This window comes from Podarcis tiliguerta, assembly GCF_965153285.1.
Source record: "Podarcis tiliguerta genome assembly, chromosome: 4".
Lineage (NCBI taxonomy): Eukaryota > Metazoa > Chordata > Lepidosauria > Squamata > Lacertidae > Podarcis > Podarcis tiliguerta.
The window spans coordinates 9,017,804-9,039,596 of record NC_139537.1 but is presented as its reverse complement, the minus strand read 5'-3'; the positions used below and the strand labels follow the sequence as shown (position 1 = coordinate 9,039,596).

Genomic DNA, 21,793 nt, shown 5'->3' with positions numbered 1-21,793 from the left:
CTCGAAACGGACCACGTTTGGCTTTTGAAAAAAGTCCGCAAATCGGAACACTTAGTTTGCAGTGTTTGGGGTGCAAGTTATTTGAGTACCAAGGCGTTTGAGAACCAAGGTATCACTGTATTTGCAGACTTTGATGAAGCCTAGGGTTTGCAGTGGGCCGGTAAGGAAATCAACAACCTTTAGAGCGTCCCCGTCCAAAAACACCCCACAGACAACTTGCTTGGTATTGTAGAATGGTAGAGTTGCTGGGGCCACCTCTTCCATCTATGAGACATATCTTATAATTTCTGTTCATATGTCTTAGTTGTAGTGGATTGGGATCAGCACGGGATTCATATAGAACTTACATACCCCGTATATAATGCATATTTGTGTTAGAATTCCTGCTCCACGATTGCAGTCATGGGATTGTTGTCTATCACATGACGCTATATGTTTTGACTCCACAGAGTGGGAAGTGACGGAGACAGGATGTTTGTGTTACTGTGTTCCGTGAAGTGGGACTATATTGTCCTTCTTTCTTTTTCTCTTTGCTGTCTGATGCTAGAGAGAGAGGGAGCCATGTTGCAGCGCTCCGTGTGTGTTTTTATGTAAATAAAGTAGATTAGCCAAAATGCTGAGTTGCTGAGGTCTGTTACACAACTGCGAAGACTCTGCGGATCCCAAAGTGTGCCGATGTCTGTTGGCATTGGTCGCTGTGATGTTCGGGCTGAATAAAGCTTTTGAAGCTCCCGAACGATCGACCAGGAGGGAAAGAACATGCCAGTCGGTCATGTGTCTCTGCCAGGGTCCTACTCGAGTGTAGGACGAGCTCCTGACAATTTGATGCAGGCACCCTGAAGGCAGCTCATATAAAGGACAAAAGCAGCAACGCCACATTGATTAATGTATCAGCTGACAGCTAAAGCAATATTCCTGAATACCAGGGAACTTTAAATCACAAGACAACAGGAACGGTTTTGCCCGGTGCCTAAGAGGCAACAGAGATGGCACCAGGTGAACGTGTCCCTAGTTTATCTGCTAATTGCATTCCCAGGAGTCTGAGGTCTTGCAAGGAGCTCTGATCAGCTCAGATTCTGTCATGCTTGCTTTTAAATTTGTTTGTTCAGGAGAGCTGAGCGGCCTTCCAAAGCTCTTTCATTTTATCCTAATTTTTCTTTTCCCTTTTTTGTTTTTGAAGGAGGTATTGTGAGTGTGGGTGACCCCAAGAAGAAATATACAAGTTTTGAGAAGATCGGGCAAGGGTTAGTATATGGTCTCCGGCTTCCTTCACCTCTTCTGCCTTCAGCATGAAATGAGCATGGATCTGGAATTGCACAAAATGCCTTTTTTCCTTTGCTAGAGCCTAGCGACCAGTTGTGATGGCGTTTACTGAATCCCAATTGTTTGTGCTCTCAGGTGTGTGACTGAACGCCTGAACACAATTGTGACTTATTAAAATTAAAAAATCCCTGGGCTGCTTCCCAGTTTGATTAGGTGTGACGAGATGACTCTACAGTTCTATAAAATCATAGAATTGCAGAGTTGGAAGGGACCCTGAGGGTCATCCAATCCAACCCCCTGCAATGCAGGAATCTTTTCGCCCAATGTAGGGTTCGAACTCACGAACCTGAGATTAAGAGTCTCATGCTCTCCAGCTACTGAGCTGTGAAAAAGCAGTCTTAGTTGATTTGATTGACTCAAATCCACACACATATTCTGGTAGAACAAGCAGTTTTAAAGAAACCAAAGCACATACCGTATTTTCCCGTCTATAAGACACCCCCATGTATAAGACACCCCCTATTTTGGAGGGACTCCGGTTTAAGAAAATTGGGGGGGGGATACTATCCGTGTATAAGACGAACCCAGATTTTGAACCTTAGTTTAGAGCAGGGGTTAGCAAACTTTTTCAGGAGGGGGCAGGTCCACTGTCCCTCAGACCTTGTGGGGGGCTGGACCCACCGCCTCCCGAAAGCACCCCCCCTCCCGAAAGGACCCCTGGCCTATGCCACCTTGTCTTCGGCAGCGTCGGCGTCCTCTGTCTCTGTGGGGCACAGAGGCTGCCTCCACGCTGCTGCCGCTTCCTTCCTGCTCTGCCGCTTCCTCCCGCTTGTCCACCTTAGCGGGAAGGAAGAGGCAGTGCCCAGAGGTGTCCGCGGCCTCCTGCAGCCAATCAGAAGTCGTGCCACGTTGTGGAAGTCAGTCTCCGCGTGGCGAGGCCTCTGCACCACGTCTGTTTACCTATGGGGGCTTGGTGAAGAGGTTGACTCACAGTCTGAGCTGTGAAAATCTTCAGCCGAGGCGAGAGTTTGCCTCGATGTCATGTGAAATGAGCTGGCAAGCCTTTGCAGAGAGCAGTTCAGAGAAAGTCAAGCTTAAGCATGTTAAAATTAGCTGAATGTTTGCCTCTGAAACAGTGAAGATGAAAAGGTGCGCACGCTATTCCTTTTGTGTGTGTGCGCGCGCAAACGCTCTTGACTCTCACAGCTATTGTGTTCACCTTCTCTATGGTCTATTCTGGGGCTGCTAACTTTCCCTCCCAGCGTGATCCCAACCAATTAGCGATGGTCGTGAGAGCAGAATGATGTCACGGCGCCATACAACCAATTGGCTCTTGCTGTGCAGTGATGCCGCCAAAGGGAAACAAAGCCTCAGTGAAAAACCCAAGAATTCTGAAGCTCTGCTGGAATGACTAACCTTGGCTTCCTCCTACTGACTACCAAGCTTTTGTTTACCTAAGTTACTTGCAGGCCACTTAACTTGAGTTATTCTTTTTCCAAACTCTCCTCTATCTGTGGTTGTTTTTAGCTGAGTCTGGCTTGCAACAGGCTAACTTCCCCTGAAGGCCTATAGCTTAGTTGCAGAATATCTGCTTTATGCGCAGAAAATCCCTGTTACAACCCCCAATAGCATCTCCAGATAGGATTATTCCCTGCTTGCAACCTTAGAGAGCCAGTGCCAGGCCGTTCAGACAGTGCTAAGGTGTTGTTGTTTAGTTGTTTAGTCGTGTCCGACTCTTCGTGACCCCCTGGACCAGAGCACGCCGGGCACTTCTGTCTTCCACTTCCTCCCGCAGTTTAGTCAAACTCATGCTGGTAGCTCCGAGAACACTATCCAACCATCTCGTCCTCTGTCGTCCCCTTCTCCTTGTGCCCTCCATCTTTCCCAGCATCAGGGTCTTTTCCAGGGAGTCTTCTCTTCTCATGAGGTGGCCAAAGTATTGGAGTCTCAGCTTCAGGATCTGTCCTTCCAGTGAGCACTCAGGGCTGATTTCCTTCAGAATGGAGAGGTTTGATCTTCTTGCCGTCCATGGGACTCTCAAGAGTCTCCTCCAGCACCATAATTCAAAAGCATCAATTCTTCGGCGATCAGCCTTCCTTATGGTCCAGCTCTCACTTCCATACATCACTACTGGGAAAACCATAGCTTTAACTATACGGACCTTTGTTGGCAAGGTGATGTCTCTGCTTTTTAAGATGCTGTCTAGTGCTAAGGTAGATGGAGCAATGGTCTGATTCTGTATTAAGGCAGCTTCCTATGTTCCTGTTACCGGGGGCGACTGGTTATTAAACTAGCTTCCCTGGTATTCTTTGAGCAGCAATGTCATTTTGCAGTCATGGCAGTGCCCTGCAACGCAGATTATTGTGTGACAGCTCACGGGGTGATACACAACTAAATCTTGGTCACAGTGTAGACCCATTAGGTCCATGGATTTCTATGGGTCTGTTCTGAAGTTGCCTAAAGTTGGATATCACCCATAGTCTAGGGTGTTATTGATCATTTAGTGTGTTAATGCTGTTGTAGAAAAATTTGGAGTTGGCTTTTGCTGCCCATCTCCCCAAGGGATTCTGAGCCTCCCAAAGCTGGAATTAAGATTGCCGGAAGAAATATCAACAACCTCAGATATGCAGATGACACAACTTTGATGGCAGAAAGTGAGGGGGAATTAAAGAGCTTCTTAATGAGGGTGAAAGAGGAATGCACAAATACGGTCTGAAGCTCAACATCAAAAAAACTAAGATCATGGCCACTGGTCCCATCACCTCCTGGCAAATAGAAGGGGAAGAAACTGAGGCAGTGAGAGATTTTACTTTCTTGGGCTCCATGATCACTGCAGATGGTGACAGCAGTCATGAAATTAAAAGACGCCTGCTTCTTGGGAGAAAAGCAATGACAAACCTAGACAGCATCTTAAAAAGCAGAGACATCACCTTGCCAACAATGGTCCGTATAGTTAAAGCTATGGTTTTCCCAGTAGTGATGTATGGAAGTGAGAGCTGGACCATAAAGAAGGCTGATCGCCGAAGAATTGATGCTTTTGAATTCTGGTGCTAGAGGAGACTCTTGAGAGTCCCATGGACTGCAAGAAGATCAAACCTCTCCATTCTTAAGGAAATCAACCCTGAGTGCTCACTGGAAGGACAGATCCTGAAGCTGAGGCTCCGATACTTTGGCCACCTCATGAGAAGAGAAGACTCCCTGGAAAAGACCCTGATGTTGGGAAAGATGGAGGGCACAAGGAGAAGGGGACGACAGAGGATGAGATGGTTGGACAGTATTCTCAAAGCTGCTAAAATGAGTTTGACCAAAATGCAGGAGGAAGTGGAAGACAGGAGTGCCTGGCGTGCTCTGGTCCATGGGGTCACGAAGAGTCGGACACGACTAAACAACAACAAAAAGTCCACGATCGGTCAGAGAATAATGTGTGGAGGCAGGATCCAGTGAAAGAAAGGGAGATCTTTATTTTTAGGTTGCAGCAGAGACACACACACCCCTTGCAAGGAGGTGAGGACAAAGAACAAAGTGCACAGGAACCTTTAATTATTTTAGGAGTTGCCCAACCCCTTAGCTAAAGACCACCCAAAAAGCACCATTCATACATCACAGAAAGAGGCAGCTTCTCTCCTGTCCGTCAAGATGACCTGATAATGTTTTAACGATTGCATTACCTGGGTTGCCTAGCCATTCTTTTGACACGGTAAGTAGGTCACACCGGCCGTACCCTATTCATACAGAAAATATGCCCTTAAGACAGGTTTTGTATGATTTGCAAGTGAAAAGAACTAATGGGGAAAGGTTTCTCCAAGATATTTCCTTCCACAGAGGAAATATTTGGGGTCATGAAGAATCAGGATGGCTTCAGGATTGCTTTCCTGTACTATTTCAGTGCGGGACGCGGGTGGCACTGTGGGTAAAACCTCAGTGCCTAGGACTTGCCGATTGTATGGTCGGCGGTTCGAATCCCCGCGTCGGGGTGAGCTCCCGTTGCTCAGTCCCTGCTCCTGCCCACCTAGCAGTTCGAAAGCACGTCAAAGTGCAAGTAGATAAATAGGTACCACTCCAGCAGGAAGGTAAACGGTGTTTCCGTGTGCTGCTCTGGTGCCGGTTCGCCAGAGCAGCTTCGTCACGCTGGCCACGTGACCCGGAAGTGTCTCCGGACAGCACTGGCCCCCGGCCTCTTAAGTGAGATGGGCACACAACCCTAGAGTCGGACACGACTGGCCAGTACGGGCAGGGGTACCTTTACCTTTACTATTTCAGATGTGGGATTTATATACTTGAGTACGTGTGTTTTACCTTGTGCATTTATGAACATTTATTTATTGAACATTTACAATAATAGCATGCCTTAACGGGTTGTCTTTTCTTTCAGAGCTTCAGGGACAGTTTACACGGCGATCGATGTAGCTACAGGACAGGAGGTAAGTGTAATGGGGATACTGGAGCCGTTTCACTAAATGAGAGATGTTCTGGCTTTGATTTTGAGCCTCTCGTCTCGACCCCTGCTCCCCGATTCGCTCCAATTCACAATTGTAACAAAGGGCACAAGAGTTGGAAACTTAAATTAGATCCAGCTTCAGAGAACTAGAGACTGAATTGTAATTATTCCTTTTCCCTGTTCCCCGCCCTCATTTCAGGTTGCAATTAAGCAGATGAACTTGCAGCAACAGCCCAAGAAGGAGCTGATAATTAATGAAATTCTCGTCATGAGGGAAAACAAGAACCCCAACATTGTCAACTATCTGGACAGGTATTTGCACTTTTTCCCCAAGAGGGAATGTCATGTGTACAAGATTCAGGGCAGATGAAAGAAAGCACTTATTTACGAAGCGCGTTGTTAAACTGTGGAACTCTCTGCCACAGGAAGCAGTGGTGGCTGCAGCTTGGGTGGCTTTAAAAGAGGATTGGACAAATTCAAGGAGGAGAGGGCTATTGATGGCCACTATCTATGATTGCTATGTTCTACACACAAGGCTGGAGGCAATATTGCTTTTGAATGCCAGTTCCTGGAGAGAAGGGCTCTTGTACTCAGGCTTGGTTAGGGACAAAACCTGATTGGAATACAGTGGTACCTCGGATTAATTACTTAATTTGTTCCGGAGGTCTGTTCTTAACCTGAAACTGTTCTTAACCTGAAGCACCACTTTAGCTAATGGGGTCTCCTGCTGCTGCCGCGCCGCCGGAGCGCGATTTCTGTTCTCATCCTGAAGCAAAGTTCTGAACCCGAGGTACTATTTCTGGGTTAGCGGAGTCTGTAACCTGAAGCGCCTGTAACCCGAGGTACCACTGTACTAGATGTGCCTCATTGTAGTATTGACTAGAGGTGGGCAGAAGGTAAATTGAGATCTACTGGCAGATATTGGGGTGGTTTGAAATAGATCAGTGCTCATTTCTGCCCCACCATTGCTTAATAATGGCAACTACAAAATGACAACAGCAAATTGAAAAAATGGCAGGGAACTTTGGAGCGAGCTCTGTTCAGTTTTGGCATTTGAAATGAATTCCCCAGTTAGTAATTCATTAATTCCAAGTGCCTGTCTTTGGCACCTGACTTCCATTTGGTGGCTCTTGAGTGTCTAGTAAAATAAATAAATAAATAAAGCGAATTCCACAAGCCTCAAGTCTGCCTGCCTCTGCAACACTGAATCCCAACCACAAAAAGGCCTGAAGTTCGTATCTGTATGTTTTGCACATATCTAAGTCCCCCCCCCCCCCAATTTTCGTTTTTGTATATCATATCTGTTGATGGCTCCTTCTAGTGTGTGGATGATGCAGTTTTGGCCACATAAAGAGCCTCAGAGAACATCTGCTTTTACTATGCATATTAAAGGTATAGGTAAAGGGACCCCTGACCATTAGGTCCAGTCGTGGACGACTCTGGGGTTGCGGTGCTCATCTCGCTTTATTTGCCGAGGGAGCCGGCGTACAGCTTCCAGGTCATGTGGCCAGCATGACTAAGCAGCTTCTGGTGAACCAGAGCAGCGCATGGAAACGCTGTTTACCTTCCCGCCAGAGTGGTACCTATTTATCTACTTGCACCTTGACGTGCTTTCGAACTGCTAGGTGGGCAGGAGCAGGAGCCAATCAACACGGGGATTCGAACTGCCGACCTTCTGATCGGCAAGTCCTAGGCTCTGTGGTTTAACCCACAGCGCCACCCGCATCCCTACCATGCAAGTTACATGCACTTAAAAAAAAGGGGGGGGGGGAGAGATGATTTACTTGGAGAACAATGGTGTCCCTAGTTACAAGCGGGTAGCCGTGTTGGTCTGCCGTAGTCGAAACAAAATAAAAAAATTCCTTCCAGGATCACCTTAGAGACCAACTAAGTTTGCTATTGGTATGAGCTTTTGTGTGCATGCACATGTTCTCTTGAGCGAGAAATGTACACATCTCAAGTTGGCCCAAACTGTCTTTTAAAATTAAACCACATTTCAAAAGTTGAGAGGAGCATTTTTTTAGCAGCTTCTGAAGACCAGTGGTTTCCCCACAAAATGTGTGTCTTTTCCCCCCGATAATATTTTATTAAGATTTTCACATAGAAAAAAGGAAAAAAGAAAACACAAAAATCAAAAAGAAAAACAAGTAAAAACAAATAAAAACAGTTCCATTTTCATAATATTACTTACATTCGCTTATTTCCCAGACTTCCCCACACCTCCCCTCACTGTATTCCAATTCAAATATTTAATCAGCAAATCCCTTCCCTCTGTCTTGTCCTTATCTTTATCTTAGTGTGTTGTACCTTAAATTCTTCATCTTTTTAACCTTCAAATTTTCTATTCTCCTTCACCACATTATTACTAATAACCCTTTAACCTCCATCCAACATCATTCTAACATTCATTGATTTTATAATATTTCTGTAAATAGTCTTTAAATTTCTTCCAATCTTCCTCCACCGTCTCTTCTCCCCGGTCTCTGATTCTGTCAGTCATTTCTGCCAGTTCCATATAGTCCATCACCTTCATCTGCCATTCTTCCAGAGTGGGTAGTTCTTGTGTCTTCCAATACTTTGCGATGAGTATTCTTGCTGCTGTTGTAGCATACATAAAGAAAGTTCTGTCCTTCTTTAACACCAATTGGCCGACCATGCCCAGGAGAAAGGCCTCTGGTTTCTTCGGGAAGGTATATTTAAACACCCTTTTTATTTCATTATAGATCATTTCCCAGAAGGTCTTAATCCTTGGGCACGTCCACCAAAGGTGAAAGAATGTGCCTTCCATTTCTTTACATTTCCAACATTTATTATCGGGCACACAAAATGTGTGTCTTATTTCCCCCACCAGTAGTTTCACCAGCTCCTAAGTAGGATAGTAGCTTTGTGCAATAACAAAGGATAATCTCTTCAGGAGACGGGAAGATCTTCTTAACTGGATGCAGCCTCCAACTTTAGTGGACTTTGATTAAGAACATAAGAGCCCGTTGGATCAGGCCTTTAGCTGAACTAGTCCACTATCCTGTTCTCATCGAACCATGAGGTGCCTGAGTGGCAAAGCGCTCTGCTCACCTGCAGTTTCCCAGAAATACAGAGAAGCAAACCACAAACTAAATAACTCTGCATGTGGTTTACACAAATTCATTAGCAGTAGTGTGCAAAAATTCAACACCTTCTAGTACTTAAATGATATTTAAAGTAAAGGTAAAGGGACCCCTGACCATTAGGTCCAGTCGTGGCCGACTTGGGTTGTGGCGCTCATCTCGCTTTAGTGGCCGAGGGAGCCGGTGTACAGCTTCCGGGTCATGTGGCCAGCATGACTAAGCCGCTTCTGGCAAACCAGAGCAGCGCACGGAAACGCCGTTTACCTTCCCGCCGGAGCAGTACCTATTTATCTACTTGCACTTTGAAGTGCTTTTGAACTGCTAGGTTGGCAGGAGCAGGGACCGAGCAACGGGAGCTCACCCCGTCGCGGGGATTCGAACCACTGACCTTCTGATCGGCAAATCCTAGGCTCTGTGGTTTAACTTGTGCGCAGGGAACTTTTGCGCAAAGTGTGTCGTTAAGAGTTACACGCTCTACCAACTGAGCTATCCCAGCAACCTATTTAATCCCGTTCAAGCACTATGTACTTTAACACCGCAGAGGATCACGTTTGCAAAAACGTGGAAGAGTAGCCGAGGAAGAAAAGAATCAGTTGGAAGTCGTAAGAGTAAGAAAAAGGCCCACGGGAACAGATGGCAGTTGTCAGGTTGACAATAATCTGGTTTTTTTAGAAAGGGGAATTGGCGACCTCTTATAAAAAAATTATTGAGAAGCTGGTGACCATACGGTCCTAAGACATTGGATGCTGCGAGTTCAGGTCAGAAGGGGGAGCATCATCTTCCTGCTAGCTTCTATACCTGCTGCTTTTGGCTCGTTTTCTTTCCTCCGGGGAGGAGAAGTGGCTGCTGCTCTGAGCGCTTCGTTTCCTCCTTTCCCAGCGGGGCAGAAGTTGCAGTGGGGCCAGCTGAGCTGCCTTTGCCAGAAACATGTTTGTGCTGAGATTTTCCGGACTGGAAAAGTCCCCTGCTGCGACTGTCCCCAAAGCAGCCGTCACAGATGCCCTTAGCTGTCACAGTTCTCTGGCAGCCCAGTCCCTGTTCATTCATTTAAAGCCGTTTTAGCCTATTCAGAAAAACAGGAATGAGTTGTTTCGGTGGGGAGGAGGACAGAAACCCCAGGATATCTTCGTTAAGAGATGGGGGCACCTGTGAAAATTCATGGGTGGAAACGAAGGGTGGGGAAATTATTTTTTGCTCTATAAGACTCATCTTTTCCCTCCTAAAAAGTAAGGGGAAATGTGTGTGCGTCTTATGGAGCGAATGCAGGCTGCGCAGCTATCCCAGAAGCCAGAACAGCAAGAGGGATTGCTGCTTTCACTGCGCAGCGATCCCTCTTGCTGTTCTGGCTTCTGAGATTCAGAATATTTTTTTTCTTGTTTTCCTCCTCCAAAAGCTAGGAGCATCTTGTGGTCTGGTGCGTCTTATGGAGCGAAAAATACGGTAACCTCGAAACATAGGAAAGGGGCTCATCCTGAGTCAGACTACTGGTCCTTCTAGCGCAGCGTTGCATACACAGGCTGGCAGCATCAGGATTTCAGACAGGAAAGACCACTGGCCATAGCTGGAGATGCTGGAGTTTGAACCAGACACCTTCTGCATGCAAGTCTAGTGCCCCAACCACGGAACTTATGCCCATCTCTAGCATACACTGCTGCTAGAAGGGTCCTTTAAGTTGGGGAAGGGCTACAGTGGATCATAGCTGTCAACTTACAGGTTTGAAAGTAAGGGACCAGCAGCCTCGAAAATAAGGGCTCAGCAGCCAAAATAAGGGATTTTCAGAGCACAGGTATGTTCGACTTCTGAGACCCTCCGAGCCAAAGGCAGAAAGCCCAGCCAGCAGCCAAACGAAGCCTCAAGCGGTGGTTCCCACAGCGCAGCAACCCGGCAAACGGGATGCAGCAAGGAAAACCACCGTCACCTCTCCGCTGGGAAGTGCTGAGCAAAGGCAAGTCCCCAGGCAACGTGACCGATTTGATCGGCACAAGGCATACAAGCTCCACCCCCCCAGTCATTCTTAGACTCCTTATTGGGTGAGCAACGCAGCCAAGCAACACAGTTGGAGCCTCCCTCCTCCCTGGCCAGCAGAGAGGGAGGGAGAGTAGCTGCTTCCTTTGAAACCCGGGAAATTTAAGGGACATCCTCAATAAGGGACAGCAGCGGGACACAGCACTGGGATAAGGGGCTTTCCCGTCAAATAAGGGACAGTTGACGACTATGCAGTGGATGCTTGGGTTGTGAATGTGATCTGTGTGGGAGGCCATTTGCAACCCGCAATGCCGCGTCTGCGCATGTGTGGGTTGTGATTCGGTGCTTTGCATGCGCAAAGCACGATTTAGTGTTTCTGTCCATGCGCGAGCACCGAAACCCAGAAGTAACCTGTTCTGGTACTTCTGGGTTTCAGCGTGTCCGTAACCCAAAAACGCGCAACCTGAAGTTTCTGTAACCCAAGGTATGACTCTATATCTCAGTGGTAGAGCATCTGTTTTCCCCATAGGTTCAATCCCTGGCATTACCAGGTAGGGATGGAATCATCCCCTGTCTAAAATCCCAGAGGACTCCTAAAAGGCAGTGTAGACAAATTGGATGAAGACAGAACAATGGCCTTAAAAGGTAAAGGGACCCCTGACCATTAGGTCCAGTCGTGGCCGACTCTGGGGTTGCGGCACTCATCTCACTTTATTGGCCGAGGGAGCCGGCGTACAGCTTCCGGGTCATGTGGCCAGCATGATTATGCCGCTTCTGGTGAACCAGAGCAGCGCATGGAAACACCGTTTACCTTCCCGCCGGAGCGGTACCTATTTATCTACTTCCACTTTGACATGCTTTCGAACTGCTAGGTGGACAGGAGCAGGGATCGAGCAACGGGAGCTCACCCCGTTGCAGGGATTCAAACTGCCGACCTTCTGACCCGCAAGCCCTAGGCTCTGTGGTTTAACCCACAGCGCCACCCGCGTCCCTGCCTTAAGAGGTAGCTGCTTATTATTAGGAGCAGGCAGGGCTCATTGACTTGGGAAGGTAGCCCATCTAGGAGAAGGAAAGCTCTGATCCTAAACCTCTGCTGCCTTGAGGGACATCTTCAGGAGAAGAAAAGGCCATGGACTAAACCATGTACGCCTCCTTCTGGCAACTCCTGCAGCCAAGCTGTTGCCAAATGTGTTGCTCTGCTTTCCTTTGGGTCACATCAGTGAGGCTGAGAAGGGTCTTGTTGTCTGGGCAGCCCAGGCTTGTGCCTTGGGGAGTAGGGGATCAGTTCAGTCCTGCTAATGCAGCCGTTTGACTTCACCCCCGGAAGTGCACTCCATTGCAGACGGATGCCAGCAACTAATCTTCTTATGTTCCATCACCAAGCTGGTGCCCTTCGGATATTTTGGCCACGCTGGGAATTGTCGTCCAAAGCATATGAAAGCTACCAGGCTGGCAATGTATGATGCAGACCCCTCTTTCCCCCGTCATTTGACACATGAGATGTGTGGCCCACCTTATTCCCGGAATTATCATTTGTTTTCAATTTTAAATTGTTGCAACCTGCCCTGGGACTCGCTGGGTCATAAATTTGAGGATGATTTGTTTGCATGCCCAAAGGACTCCTCTGGGGACTGGGGTGCCCTCTCTTCAGGGTCGCAGAATGTGAGAACGCCCCACCTGAGTTCTCTCTGAGTTCTCACTGGCAGAGCCAGTGTGGTGTAGTAGTTAAGAGTGGTAGACTCGTAACCTGGTGAACCGGGTTCGATTCCCCGCTCCTCCACATGCAGCTGCTGGGTGACCTTGGGCCAGTCACGCTTCTCTGAAGTCTCTCAGCCCCACTCACCTCACAGAGTGTTTGTTGTGGGAGAGGAAGGGAAAGGAGATTGTTAGCCGCTTTGAGACTCCTTAAGGGGAGTGAAAGGTGGGATATCAAGTCCAAACTCCTCCTCCTCCTCCTCCTCCTCCTCCTCCTCTTCTTCTTCTTCTTCAATCTGGTGAACCAGGTTCGATTCCCCGCTCCTCCACATGCAGCTGCTGGGTGACCTTGGGCCAGTCACGCTTCTCTGAAGTCTCTCAGCCCCACTCACCTCACAGTGTGTTCGTTGTGGGGGAGGAAGGGAAAGGAGAATGTTAGCCGCTTTGAGACTCCTTAGGGCAGTGATAAAGCGGGATATCAAACCAAGCTCCTCCTCCTCCTCCTCCTCCTCCTCCTCCTCCTCCTCCTCCTCTTCTTCTTCTTCTTCTTCTTCTTCAATCTGGTGAACCAGGTTCGATTCCCTGCTCCTCCACATGCAGCTGCTGGGTGACCTTGGGCTAGTCACACTTCTCTGAAGTCTCTCAGCCCCACTCACCTCACAGAGTGTTTGTTGTGGGGGAGGAAGGGAAAGGAGAATGTTAGCCGCTTTGAGACTCCTTAGGGCAGTGATAAAGTGGGATATCAAACCAAGCTCCTCCTCCTCCTCCTCCTCCTCCTCCTCCTCCTCCTCCTCTTCTTCTTCTTCTTCTTCTTCTTCTTCTTCTTCTTCTTCTTCTTCTTCCCTGCTGGTGTTTCCTCCCTTTTTTGCTAGCAAAATACTCAAATGTATTCTCACCACAAATTTCCCAGCAACTGCACATTCCCTGGCTCCTTTCTCGACTCATTAGGGACAGTTTTCAAGCTGGGGAGAAGACAATATACCATTTTTCTCTCCCCCAACCCATTTTGGGCCACGCACAAGGACTTTCTCGGCCACATATAGAAACCCCCATCAATCCTGCAACCATCCCTCTCACGCTTTAGAAGATAGCCACAAGGTTCCTGCCTGTTTCGCCCTCACAACAACCTTGCGAGGTGGGTTAGGCCGAGCAAGAGACTGCCTCCTCCCTATACTGTGGCTTGCCGTGGTTTTATTGATTATAGTTTAGAAATTATTTATTGTAACTGTTGAGTGGATTTCTGTTTAACTTTTATACGTTACAGTCATACCTCGGGTTGAAGTAGCTTCAAGTTAAGCATTTTCAGGTTGTGCTCTGTGGCGACCTGGAAGTAACGGAGCACGTTACTTCCGGGTTTTGCCGCTCAGGCATGCGCAGACACTCAAAATGACATCACGCGCATGCGCGGAAGTGGCGAAATGCGACCCGCGGACACGCAGTCACGTCTTACGTTTACTTCAGGAAGCGAACCTGGCTCCGGAACGGATCCCGTTCATATCCAGAGCTACCACTGTATTATTATTTAATACTATTCTAATGATTGTTGAGTGTTACTTTTTTGATATAGGTGGCCTCTTTTAAAGTTTTATTATCACATTTTTGCATTGCATCAGATTGTACATTTTTTGTTTCTTCAGCTTGTAAACCGCCTTGAATATTGTAAGATAGAAGGACGGTATACAAATTAAAAAATGATGATGGTGATGGCCACTCAGGAAGCTGAAGCGCGGAGCAGGAATTTGAACCCGGGTCCTCCCCCAGCCCGATCCATATCCAACCCGCAAGCCTGTTACTTTCCACTGTCCATTTTGTGCTACCATCTCGCTCTGCTGTCAAAATAGCTCTGCTCTCGTGGTTTGGCAGTGTGTGTGTGTGTGTGTGTGTGTGTGGTGAAGGGGACACAATGACCGTCTGTTATTTCTCTGGCTTCCCGCAGTTACCTCGTGCGGGATGAATTGTGGGTAGTCATGGAGTATTTGGCAGGCGGTTCCTTGACAGACGTGGTGACAGAGACCTGCATGGATGAAGGGCAGATTGCCGCTGTGTGCCGGGAGGTAAGGACTTAAACTCCGTATATCTTTCATTCCAAATGGAAGTCCAGGGCTTTGCTGGCGAATGGGACGTGCCGCTTGGAGTTCCTATGTGCGTGAGAGAGAGATGGAATTATTTGAATATCCTGGAGTGCCTCCAGACTGTCAATATATTTCGGGAGGGGTGCAAGCTCATTCCAGGAACTCTAGGCATGCGCAACTGAAGTAAGTCGAAGTGCTCTGTTGCCCCAGCACAACAAATCCGCTTTTTTCGAAAAAAGAAAGAACCTTTTCTAAGTCACAGGGAAATGCAGTTCAAAGCATTGGAATGAATGAAAGATTAACAAGAAGACATTTATGCACCCTGCAAGCGGATCAGGATGAATGCTGGATAAATGTTGCGGTTTAAACAGGTGCCTAAAAATAGAGCGGTGATGTTTAGGGGGTCGTGTTCAAACCCTGGCACTGCTAGTCAAAAAGATCAAGTAGCAGCTAATGGAAAAGACCCTTCTCTGCCTCAGTCCTAGGACAGCTGCTGCCAGTCTGTGATGGAGGAAACTTTGTCTACTGCAATGCGCTCTACATGGGGCTACCTTTGAAGGTGACTCGGAAACTACAACTAATCCAGAATGCGGCAGCTAGACTGGTGACTGGGGGCGGCCGCCGAGACCATATAACACCGGTCTTGAAAGACCTACATTGGCTCCCAGTACGTTTCCGAGCACAATTCAAAGTGCTGGTGTTGACCTTTAAAGCCCTAAACGGCCTCGGCCCAGTATACCTGAAGGAGCGTCTCCACCCCCATCGTTCTGCCCGGACACTGAGGTCCAGCTCTGAGGGCCTTCTGGCGGTTCCCTCATTGCGAGAAGTAAAGCTACAGGGAACCAGGCAGAGGGCCTTCTCAGTAGTGGTGGCCGCCCTGTGGAACGCCCTCCCATCAGATGTCAAAGCGATAAATAACTACCTGACATTTAGAAGACATCTTAAGGCAGCCCTGTTCAGGGAAGTTTTTAATCTGTGATATTTTACTGTATTTTTTGTTTCTATGGAAGCCGCCCAGAGTGGCTGGGGAAACCCAGGCAGATGGGCGGGGTACAAATAATAATTAATTATTATTATTTGTCCTCCCTGAAGCATCAGGCAGCATGTGACGAGAGTTGCAGTTTACTTGTTTATTATTTTATTTATTAAAGTTATATACCGCCCTTCATTCAAAGATCTCAGGGCGGTTCACAAGATAAAAATACAGGATAGAAGCACAAAATAAATAGTTGAAATGAAACAAAACAAAAACAAATTTTAAACACTGTAGAATATTAATCAGCCCAAGGATGGTTGAAGAGGAACTTTTTTGCCTAAAGGTGTATAATGAAGGCGCCAGGCGAACTTCCCTGGGGAAAGCATTCCACAACCGGGAAGCCACTGCAGAGAAGGCCCCGTTCTCATGTTGCCGCCCTCCGGACCTCTCACGGAGGAGGCACAGAAAGAAGGGCCTCAGAAGATGATCTCAGAGTTGGGGATGGTTCATATAGGAAGAGGCAGTCCTTCCAGTCATTATATGCGCCAGAATGAATTTTCTCCAAAAGCATTCTGTGAGAAGTGACACACATATACTTACCTAATTGCATTTATGCACTGACTTTCCTCAAGGAGCTCGAGCTGGCGTAAGTTGATCTCCACCCCCCATTTTGTCCGCACAACAGCCGTGTGAGGTAGGCTAGGCAGAAAGCGAGTGACTGGTCCGAGGTCACCCAGTGAGCTTTGTGGCTGAGTGGGGATTCGAACCCTGGTCTCCTAGGTCCTAGTCCAGTTCTCTAACCACTACACCACACTGGCCTGCACAAAACCTCATTGTTGTTTGCAGTACTGATTGTTGCTGCCTGTTTTTTCTTCTCCCACAGTGTCTCCAGGCATTGGAATTCCTCCATGCCAACCAAGTTATCCATCGGGACATCAAGAGTGACAATATCTTGCTGGGAATGGATGGCTCTGTCAAGCTAAGTATGTTGACAGGATGGTTGGGGAGAATTGTACACCTGGAATTTCAAAGCCACCCTCTTTTGTTTTGTTTGGAGGATGGATGGATGGTGGCTAACGGATTGAGGTTGAATCCTGACAAGACAGAAGTACTGTTTTGGGGCGACAGGGGGCGGGCGGGTGTGGAGGACTCCCTGGTCCTGAATGGGGTAACTGTGCCCCTGAAGGACCAGGTGCGCAGCCTGGGAGTCATTTTGGACTCACAGCTGTCCATGGAGGCGCAGGTCAATTCTGTGTCCAGGGCAGCTGTTTATCAGCTCCATCTGGTACGCAGGATGAGACCCTACCTGCCCGCAGACTGTCTCGCCAGAGTGGTGCATGCTCTGGTTATCTCTCGCTTGGACTACTGCAATGCGCTGTACGTGGGGCTACCTTTGAAGGTGACCCAGAAACTACAACTAATCCAGAATGTGGCAGCTAGACTGGTGGCTGGGAGTGGCTGTCAGGACTGTATATAACACTGGTCCTACAGAATCTATATTGGCTCCCAATACGTTTCCGAGCGCAATTCAAAGTGATGCTGCTGACCTTGAAAGCCCTAAATGGCCTCAGCCCAGTCGACCTGAAGGAGCATCTCCACCCCCATTGTTCAGCCCGGACACTGAGGTCCAGCTCCGAGGGCCTTCTGTCAATTCCCTCTCTGCAAGAATTGAGGTTACAGGGAACCAGGCAGAGGGCCTTCTCGGTGGTGGCACCCTCCCTGTGGAACGCCCTCCCATCAGACGTCAAGGAACTAAAGAACTATCTGATGTTTAGAAGACATCTGAAGGCAGCCCTGTTTAGGGAAGTTTTTAATGTTTGATGTTTTATTGTGTTTTTAATATTCTGTCTGGAGCCGCCCAGATTGGCTGGGGAAACCCAGCCAGATGGGTGGGGTATAAATAATAAATAATGATGATGATGATGATGATGAAGGTGTTCCAGAAGGGAAGGAGCTGTAGCCCTGCTCTGTTTTTCTGCTTCCCCTGGGATGGCTCAGCCAGTAGAATGTAAATATTAAAGAAGATAAGACCTTGCAGTCTAAAACTTTGACGCGAAAACTAAATTCTGCCTGGGACTCCTCCAAAACAAAGAAAAACTGTTCCTTTTTTTCTTTTTTTAATAATGTTTATTAAATATTTTATAGTTATAGAAAAAAAGACAATAAAGAAAAACAATACATAAATTCAACAAACAGTACATCAACAATAAAAAGATACAATACAACAATGCAACAAAAACAAAACAAAAACATTTAAACACACATCCAAATTTCATATCTATATCTTTCATTTGCTTATTTCCTCGACTTCCTCACACCTCCCTTTTTTGTATTCAAGTTCAGATTTGCTAATTCAACAAATCCTTTCCCTCTTCTTCAATTTTTGTTCTATAATTTATCCTAACACAATTTAATTTTAAATTTTCCACTTTAACACATTAACAATTAATATTCATATAGTTCTTGGTAACCCTTCTGCTAAAGCCATGTAACTTCGTTCCAATATTCTTCTAGCATTCATTAATTTTGCAATATTTCTGTAAATATACTTTAAATTTTTTCCAATCTTCCTCCATCGACTCTTCTCCCTGGTTTCTCTTCAGATCGTACAAATCTTTCGCCTTTCACCAAAGGAAAACTGTTTCTTCTACTTCTGCTGTTTTTCTGATTTTCCTCTTCTCTTCTCTCCTTCCCCGTCAGCCGATTTCGGCTTCTGCGCTCAGATCACTCCCGAGCAAAGCAAGCGCAGCACGATGGTGGGGACGCCATATTGGATGGCGCCCGAGGTGGTGACGAGGAAAGCCTATGGGCCCAAAGTGGACATCTGGTCTCTGGGGATAATGGCCATCGAAATGATAGAGGGGGAACCTCCGTACCTCAACGAAAATCCACTGAGGGTAAGCGTTTTCGTTCTAACTGTCTTTCAGCGTCGCTTTTCCTTCAGAAAAGGCTTCACAGACTCTCTGGAAGTTTGTTTAGTTACGCCAGCTGTCCCACCGGGGATTATAAATGTTTCTCATTTATCCAGGGTGGATAAAAATCAATGATTAAAAATATGGATTTTTTAAAAATTTAATTGGATTTTTTTTATTATTTAAATTGGATTTTTCAAATAAAATGCTTTCGGAGGAATTTTTTCTTCTCAAGATAGTTAAGTTACATTATAGTCCAAAGGCTATTCATCAGGAAATAAAGATTTGTTTTAAGTTTTTCATGTGTGCTAAAACTCAGGTTGTTTTTTTTAAAAAAATTTATTTAACCACATCAGTTGACATACATGGATACATATGCTATAATGTTAGTGTTTTAGTTAAATAAATTGTTATTAAGAAAATGATTATTTTTCTCCTTCCAATCAAGAACAGCAGAAAAGTTGTCCAAATATAAACAATTTACTTATTAAACCTCACAATAACTTCATAATTATCTGTCTATGTATTTCAAATAGGGTAACCAAATCAGTAATTTTCGATATAACTGTAAAAACTGCTCTGAAAATTTATTATTCCGAAAATGAAACCTTCATCTGGTTGTAAATATTAAGATGATACCAGCAAGAATGAGCCTTTCTGTGAAAATATGATATAAAGCAAGTCTTACTGACTGGTGATTTAAATCATGGGTTTAAATCGATTTGATTTAAATCAAATCCACCCTGCATTTGTCTGACTTTGCATTGCTATCTCTGGTATTTATTTATTACATTTATATCTCACCTTATTCTTCCAAGGAGCTCAAGGTGCTAAACATGGTTCTCCTCCCCATTTCATCCTCACAACAAACCTGTGAGATTGGTTAGGCTTAAGAGATGGTGAATGGCCCAAGGCCATGCTGTGAGTTTTATGGCCTAGTGGGGATTCGAACCCTGGACTCCAACACTGTAACCCAGGGGTAGGCAACCTAAGGCCCGTGGGCCAGATGCGGCCCAATCGCCTTCTAAATCCGGCCCACGGACGGTCCGGGAATCAGTGTGTTTTTGAGTAGAATGTGTCCTTTTATTTAAAATGCATCTCTGGGGTATTTGTGGGGCCTGCCTGGTGTTTTTACATGAATAGAATGTGTCCTTTTATTTAAAATGCATCTCTGGGGTATTTGTGGGGCCTGCCTGGTGTTTTTACATGAATAGAATGTGTGCTTTTATTTAAAATGCATCTCTGGGTTATTTGTGGGGCCTGCCTGGTGTTTTTACATGAATAGAATGTGTGCTTTTATTTAAAATGCATCTCTGCGTTATTTGTGGGGCCTGCCTGGTGTTTTTTTACATGAGTAGAATGTGTGCTTTTATTTAAAATGCATCTCTGGGTTATTTGTGGGGCATAGGAATTCGTTCATTTTTTTCTTCAAAGTGGTCTGAGGGAAGGTGGACCGGCCCACGGCTGAAAAAGATTGCTGACCCCTGCTGTAACCATTATGGCATAAAATAAAATCTCTGAGCTGAGCTCTTTTTTCTTCTTCTTCTCTTCCCACTCGTCCCTGTCCTCTCTTTTAGGCTTTATATCTTATTGCCACCAACGGGACCCCCGAGCTGCAGAACCCAGAGAAGCTTTCGCCCATCTTTAGAGACTTCCTTAATCGCTGCCTTGAGATGGATGTGGAGAAGAGGGGATCTGCGAAAGAGCTCCTCCAGGTAAACGCAGCAATTTGAAGAAAGATTGCTTGTTGTTTAGTCATTTAGTCGTGTCCGACTCTTCGTGACCTCCTGGACCAGAGCACGCCAGGCACTCCTGTCTTCCACTGCCTCCCGCAGTTTGGTCAGGCTCATGTTTGTAGCTTCGAGAACACTGTCCCGCCATCTCGTCCTCTGTCGTCCCCTTCTCCTTGTGCCCTCCATCTTTCCCAACATCAGGGTCTTTTCCAGGGAGTCTTCTCTTCTCATGAGGTGGCCAAAGTATTGGAGCCTCAGCTTTAGGATCTGTCCTTCCAGTGAGCAAATAGGGGTACAGCTGTCCAAATAGGGGTACAGCTGGGCACTGTGGTCACCTGAGCCTCAAGCGACAGCCGAGGGTCCAGAAGTACCCCTAAACTATGTACCCCCTCCTCCAGAGGGAGTGTAATCTAGCCCAGCTCGGCCCCCTCCCCACAAATATTCAGGGGGCTGAAGTACCTTCTGCCAGAAGTGGCTTAGTCATGCTGGCTTAGTCATGACCCGGAAGCTGTACGCTGCCTCCCTCAGCCAGTAAAGCAAGATGAGCGCCGCAACCCCAGAGTCGGCCACGACTGGACCTAATGGTCAGGGCTCCCTTTACCTTTTAGTATCTTTAACATCCCTACACTGAGCTCATTGGATCAAAGCTCTCACCCAGGTCTCAGGCAGCTTCCCACATGCCAACCCACCTTTGAATTTACCGCCGTGGTTTATCGCTTGAGCTGGCCGGTGTTCCTTTGCCCAAACCTGTCTCCTTCTTTTCCAGCACCAGTTTCTCAAAATCGCCAAGCCCCTCTCCAGCCTCACTCCTCTGATCATCGCGGCGAAGGAGGCAGCGAAGAACAACCACTGACGCGCTCCGTGGGGCCGCCGTCGCCGTGCCAAACCGCCTTGGCTTTTAACTTTTCCCGAAAACACCTGTTTCAAAGAGCCCAGCTCTCCCCCGACTTTTATGGCCGTGCCCCGAAGCTTTTCATCCTGGGAGATCGGGACCGCGGTATCGACGTGCACCCAAAACTCAAAAGCAGACACCCAGGGGCGGAGGCAGGTGTCACCCTCAAAACTGCGACCTCCCACATGGAATGGGTGTTTGTGTGGGGCGGAATTTGTATGTTTGAAAGGGCCATTAAGGGGCTGTCTGATCTCGAACAAAATAAGTTGCCAAGCCAGTATGTTTTCATATCTTTTATTGTGTTGTTGAATTTAAGAAGAGAGGAAAACATGATTCCATGCAACCTTTAGGAGAACTGGAGGAATTGCTTTTCTAACTGCCTGTGTTTTCTTTTACCTCTGCGAAAAGCCCCCTGTTCGTAAGACTACTGAGAGACGGGCATAGTTTGGATTCCATGAAAACGAGCACAGGGAGTATTTTTCAAAAAATAATCTCAAGGGAAATGGAATTTCTTCCACTGAACCAGAAATGAGCATTCTGTATCTGTTGGAAGATGGCAATTAATGAATGTTCATCATGCTGTGTGTTTGGGGGCTGGATGGTGGTGGGTTGTTTTTTTGTCTGAAACTTAATTGCCCTCTGATTAAATTCTCGTCCTTGTTTCCACCCTTCTGACTGGCATCGTCTGTGTAAATCTGTGCTTTTAATTGCGTTGTGAATTTGTCAGAAAGGTGAAGGCGCTT

At 46.8% G+C, this 21,793-nt stretch overlaps 1 protein-coding gene across 2 annotated transcripts in view; it reads left to right on the top strand.

The window, feature by feature from the left end:
• The window catches only part of PAK1 (p21 (RAC1) activated kinase 1), a 103,144-nt gene extending 81,422 nt beyond the window's left edge, over positions 1-21,722 (top strand). For both annotated transcript variants that reach the window (XM_083436543.1, XM_083436544.1), the window contains 8 exons: positions 1,181-1,244; positions 5,636-5,684; positions 5,901-6,013; positions 14,402-14,519; positions 16,397-16,496; positions 18,214-18,410; positions 20,003-20,140; positions 20,925-21,722. In XM_083436543.1, the coding sequence (XP_083292669.1) occupies positions 1,181-1,244; positions 5,636-5,684; positions 5,901-6,013; positions 14,402-14,519; positions 16,397-16,496; positions 18,214-18,410; positions 20,003-20,140; positions 20,925-21,011 (866 nt within the window). In that variant the 3' untranslated portion in view covers positions 21,012-21,722. The remainder of the gene's footprint in view (positions 1-1,180; positions 1,245-5,635; positions 5,685-5,900; positions 6,014-14,401; positions 14,520-16,396; positions 16,497-18,213; positions 18,411-20,002; positions 20,141-20,924) is intronic.
• The last annotated feature ends 71 nt before the right edge of the window (positions 21,723-21,793 follow it).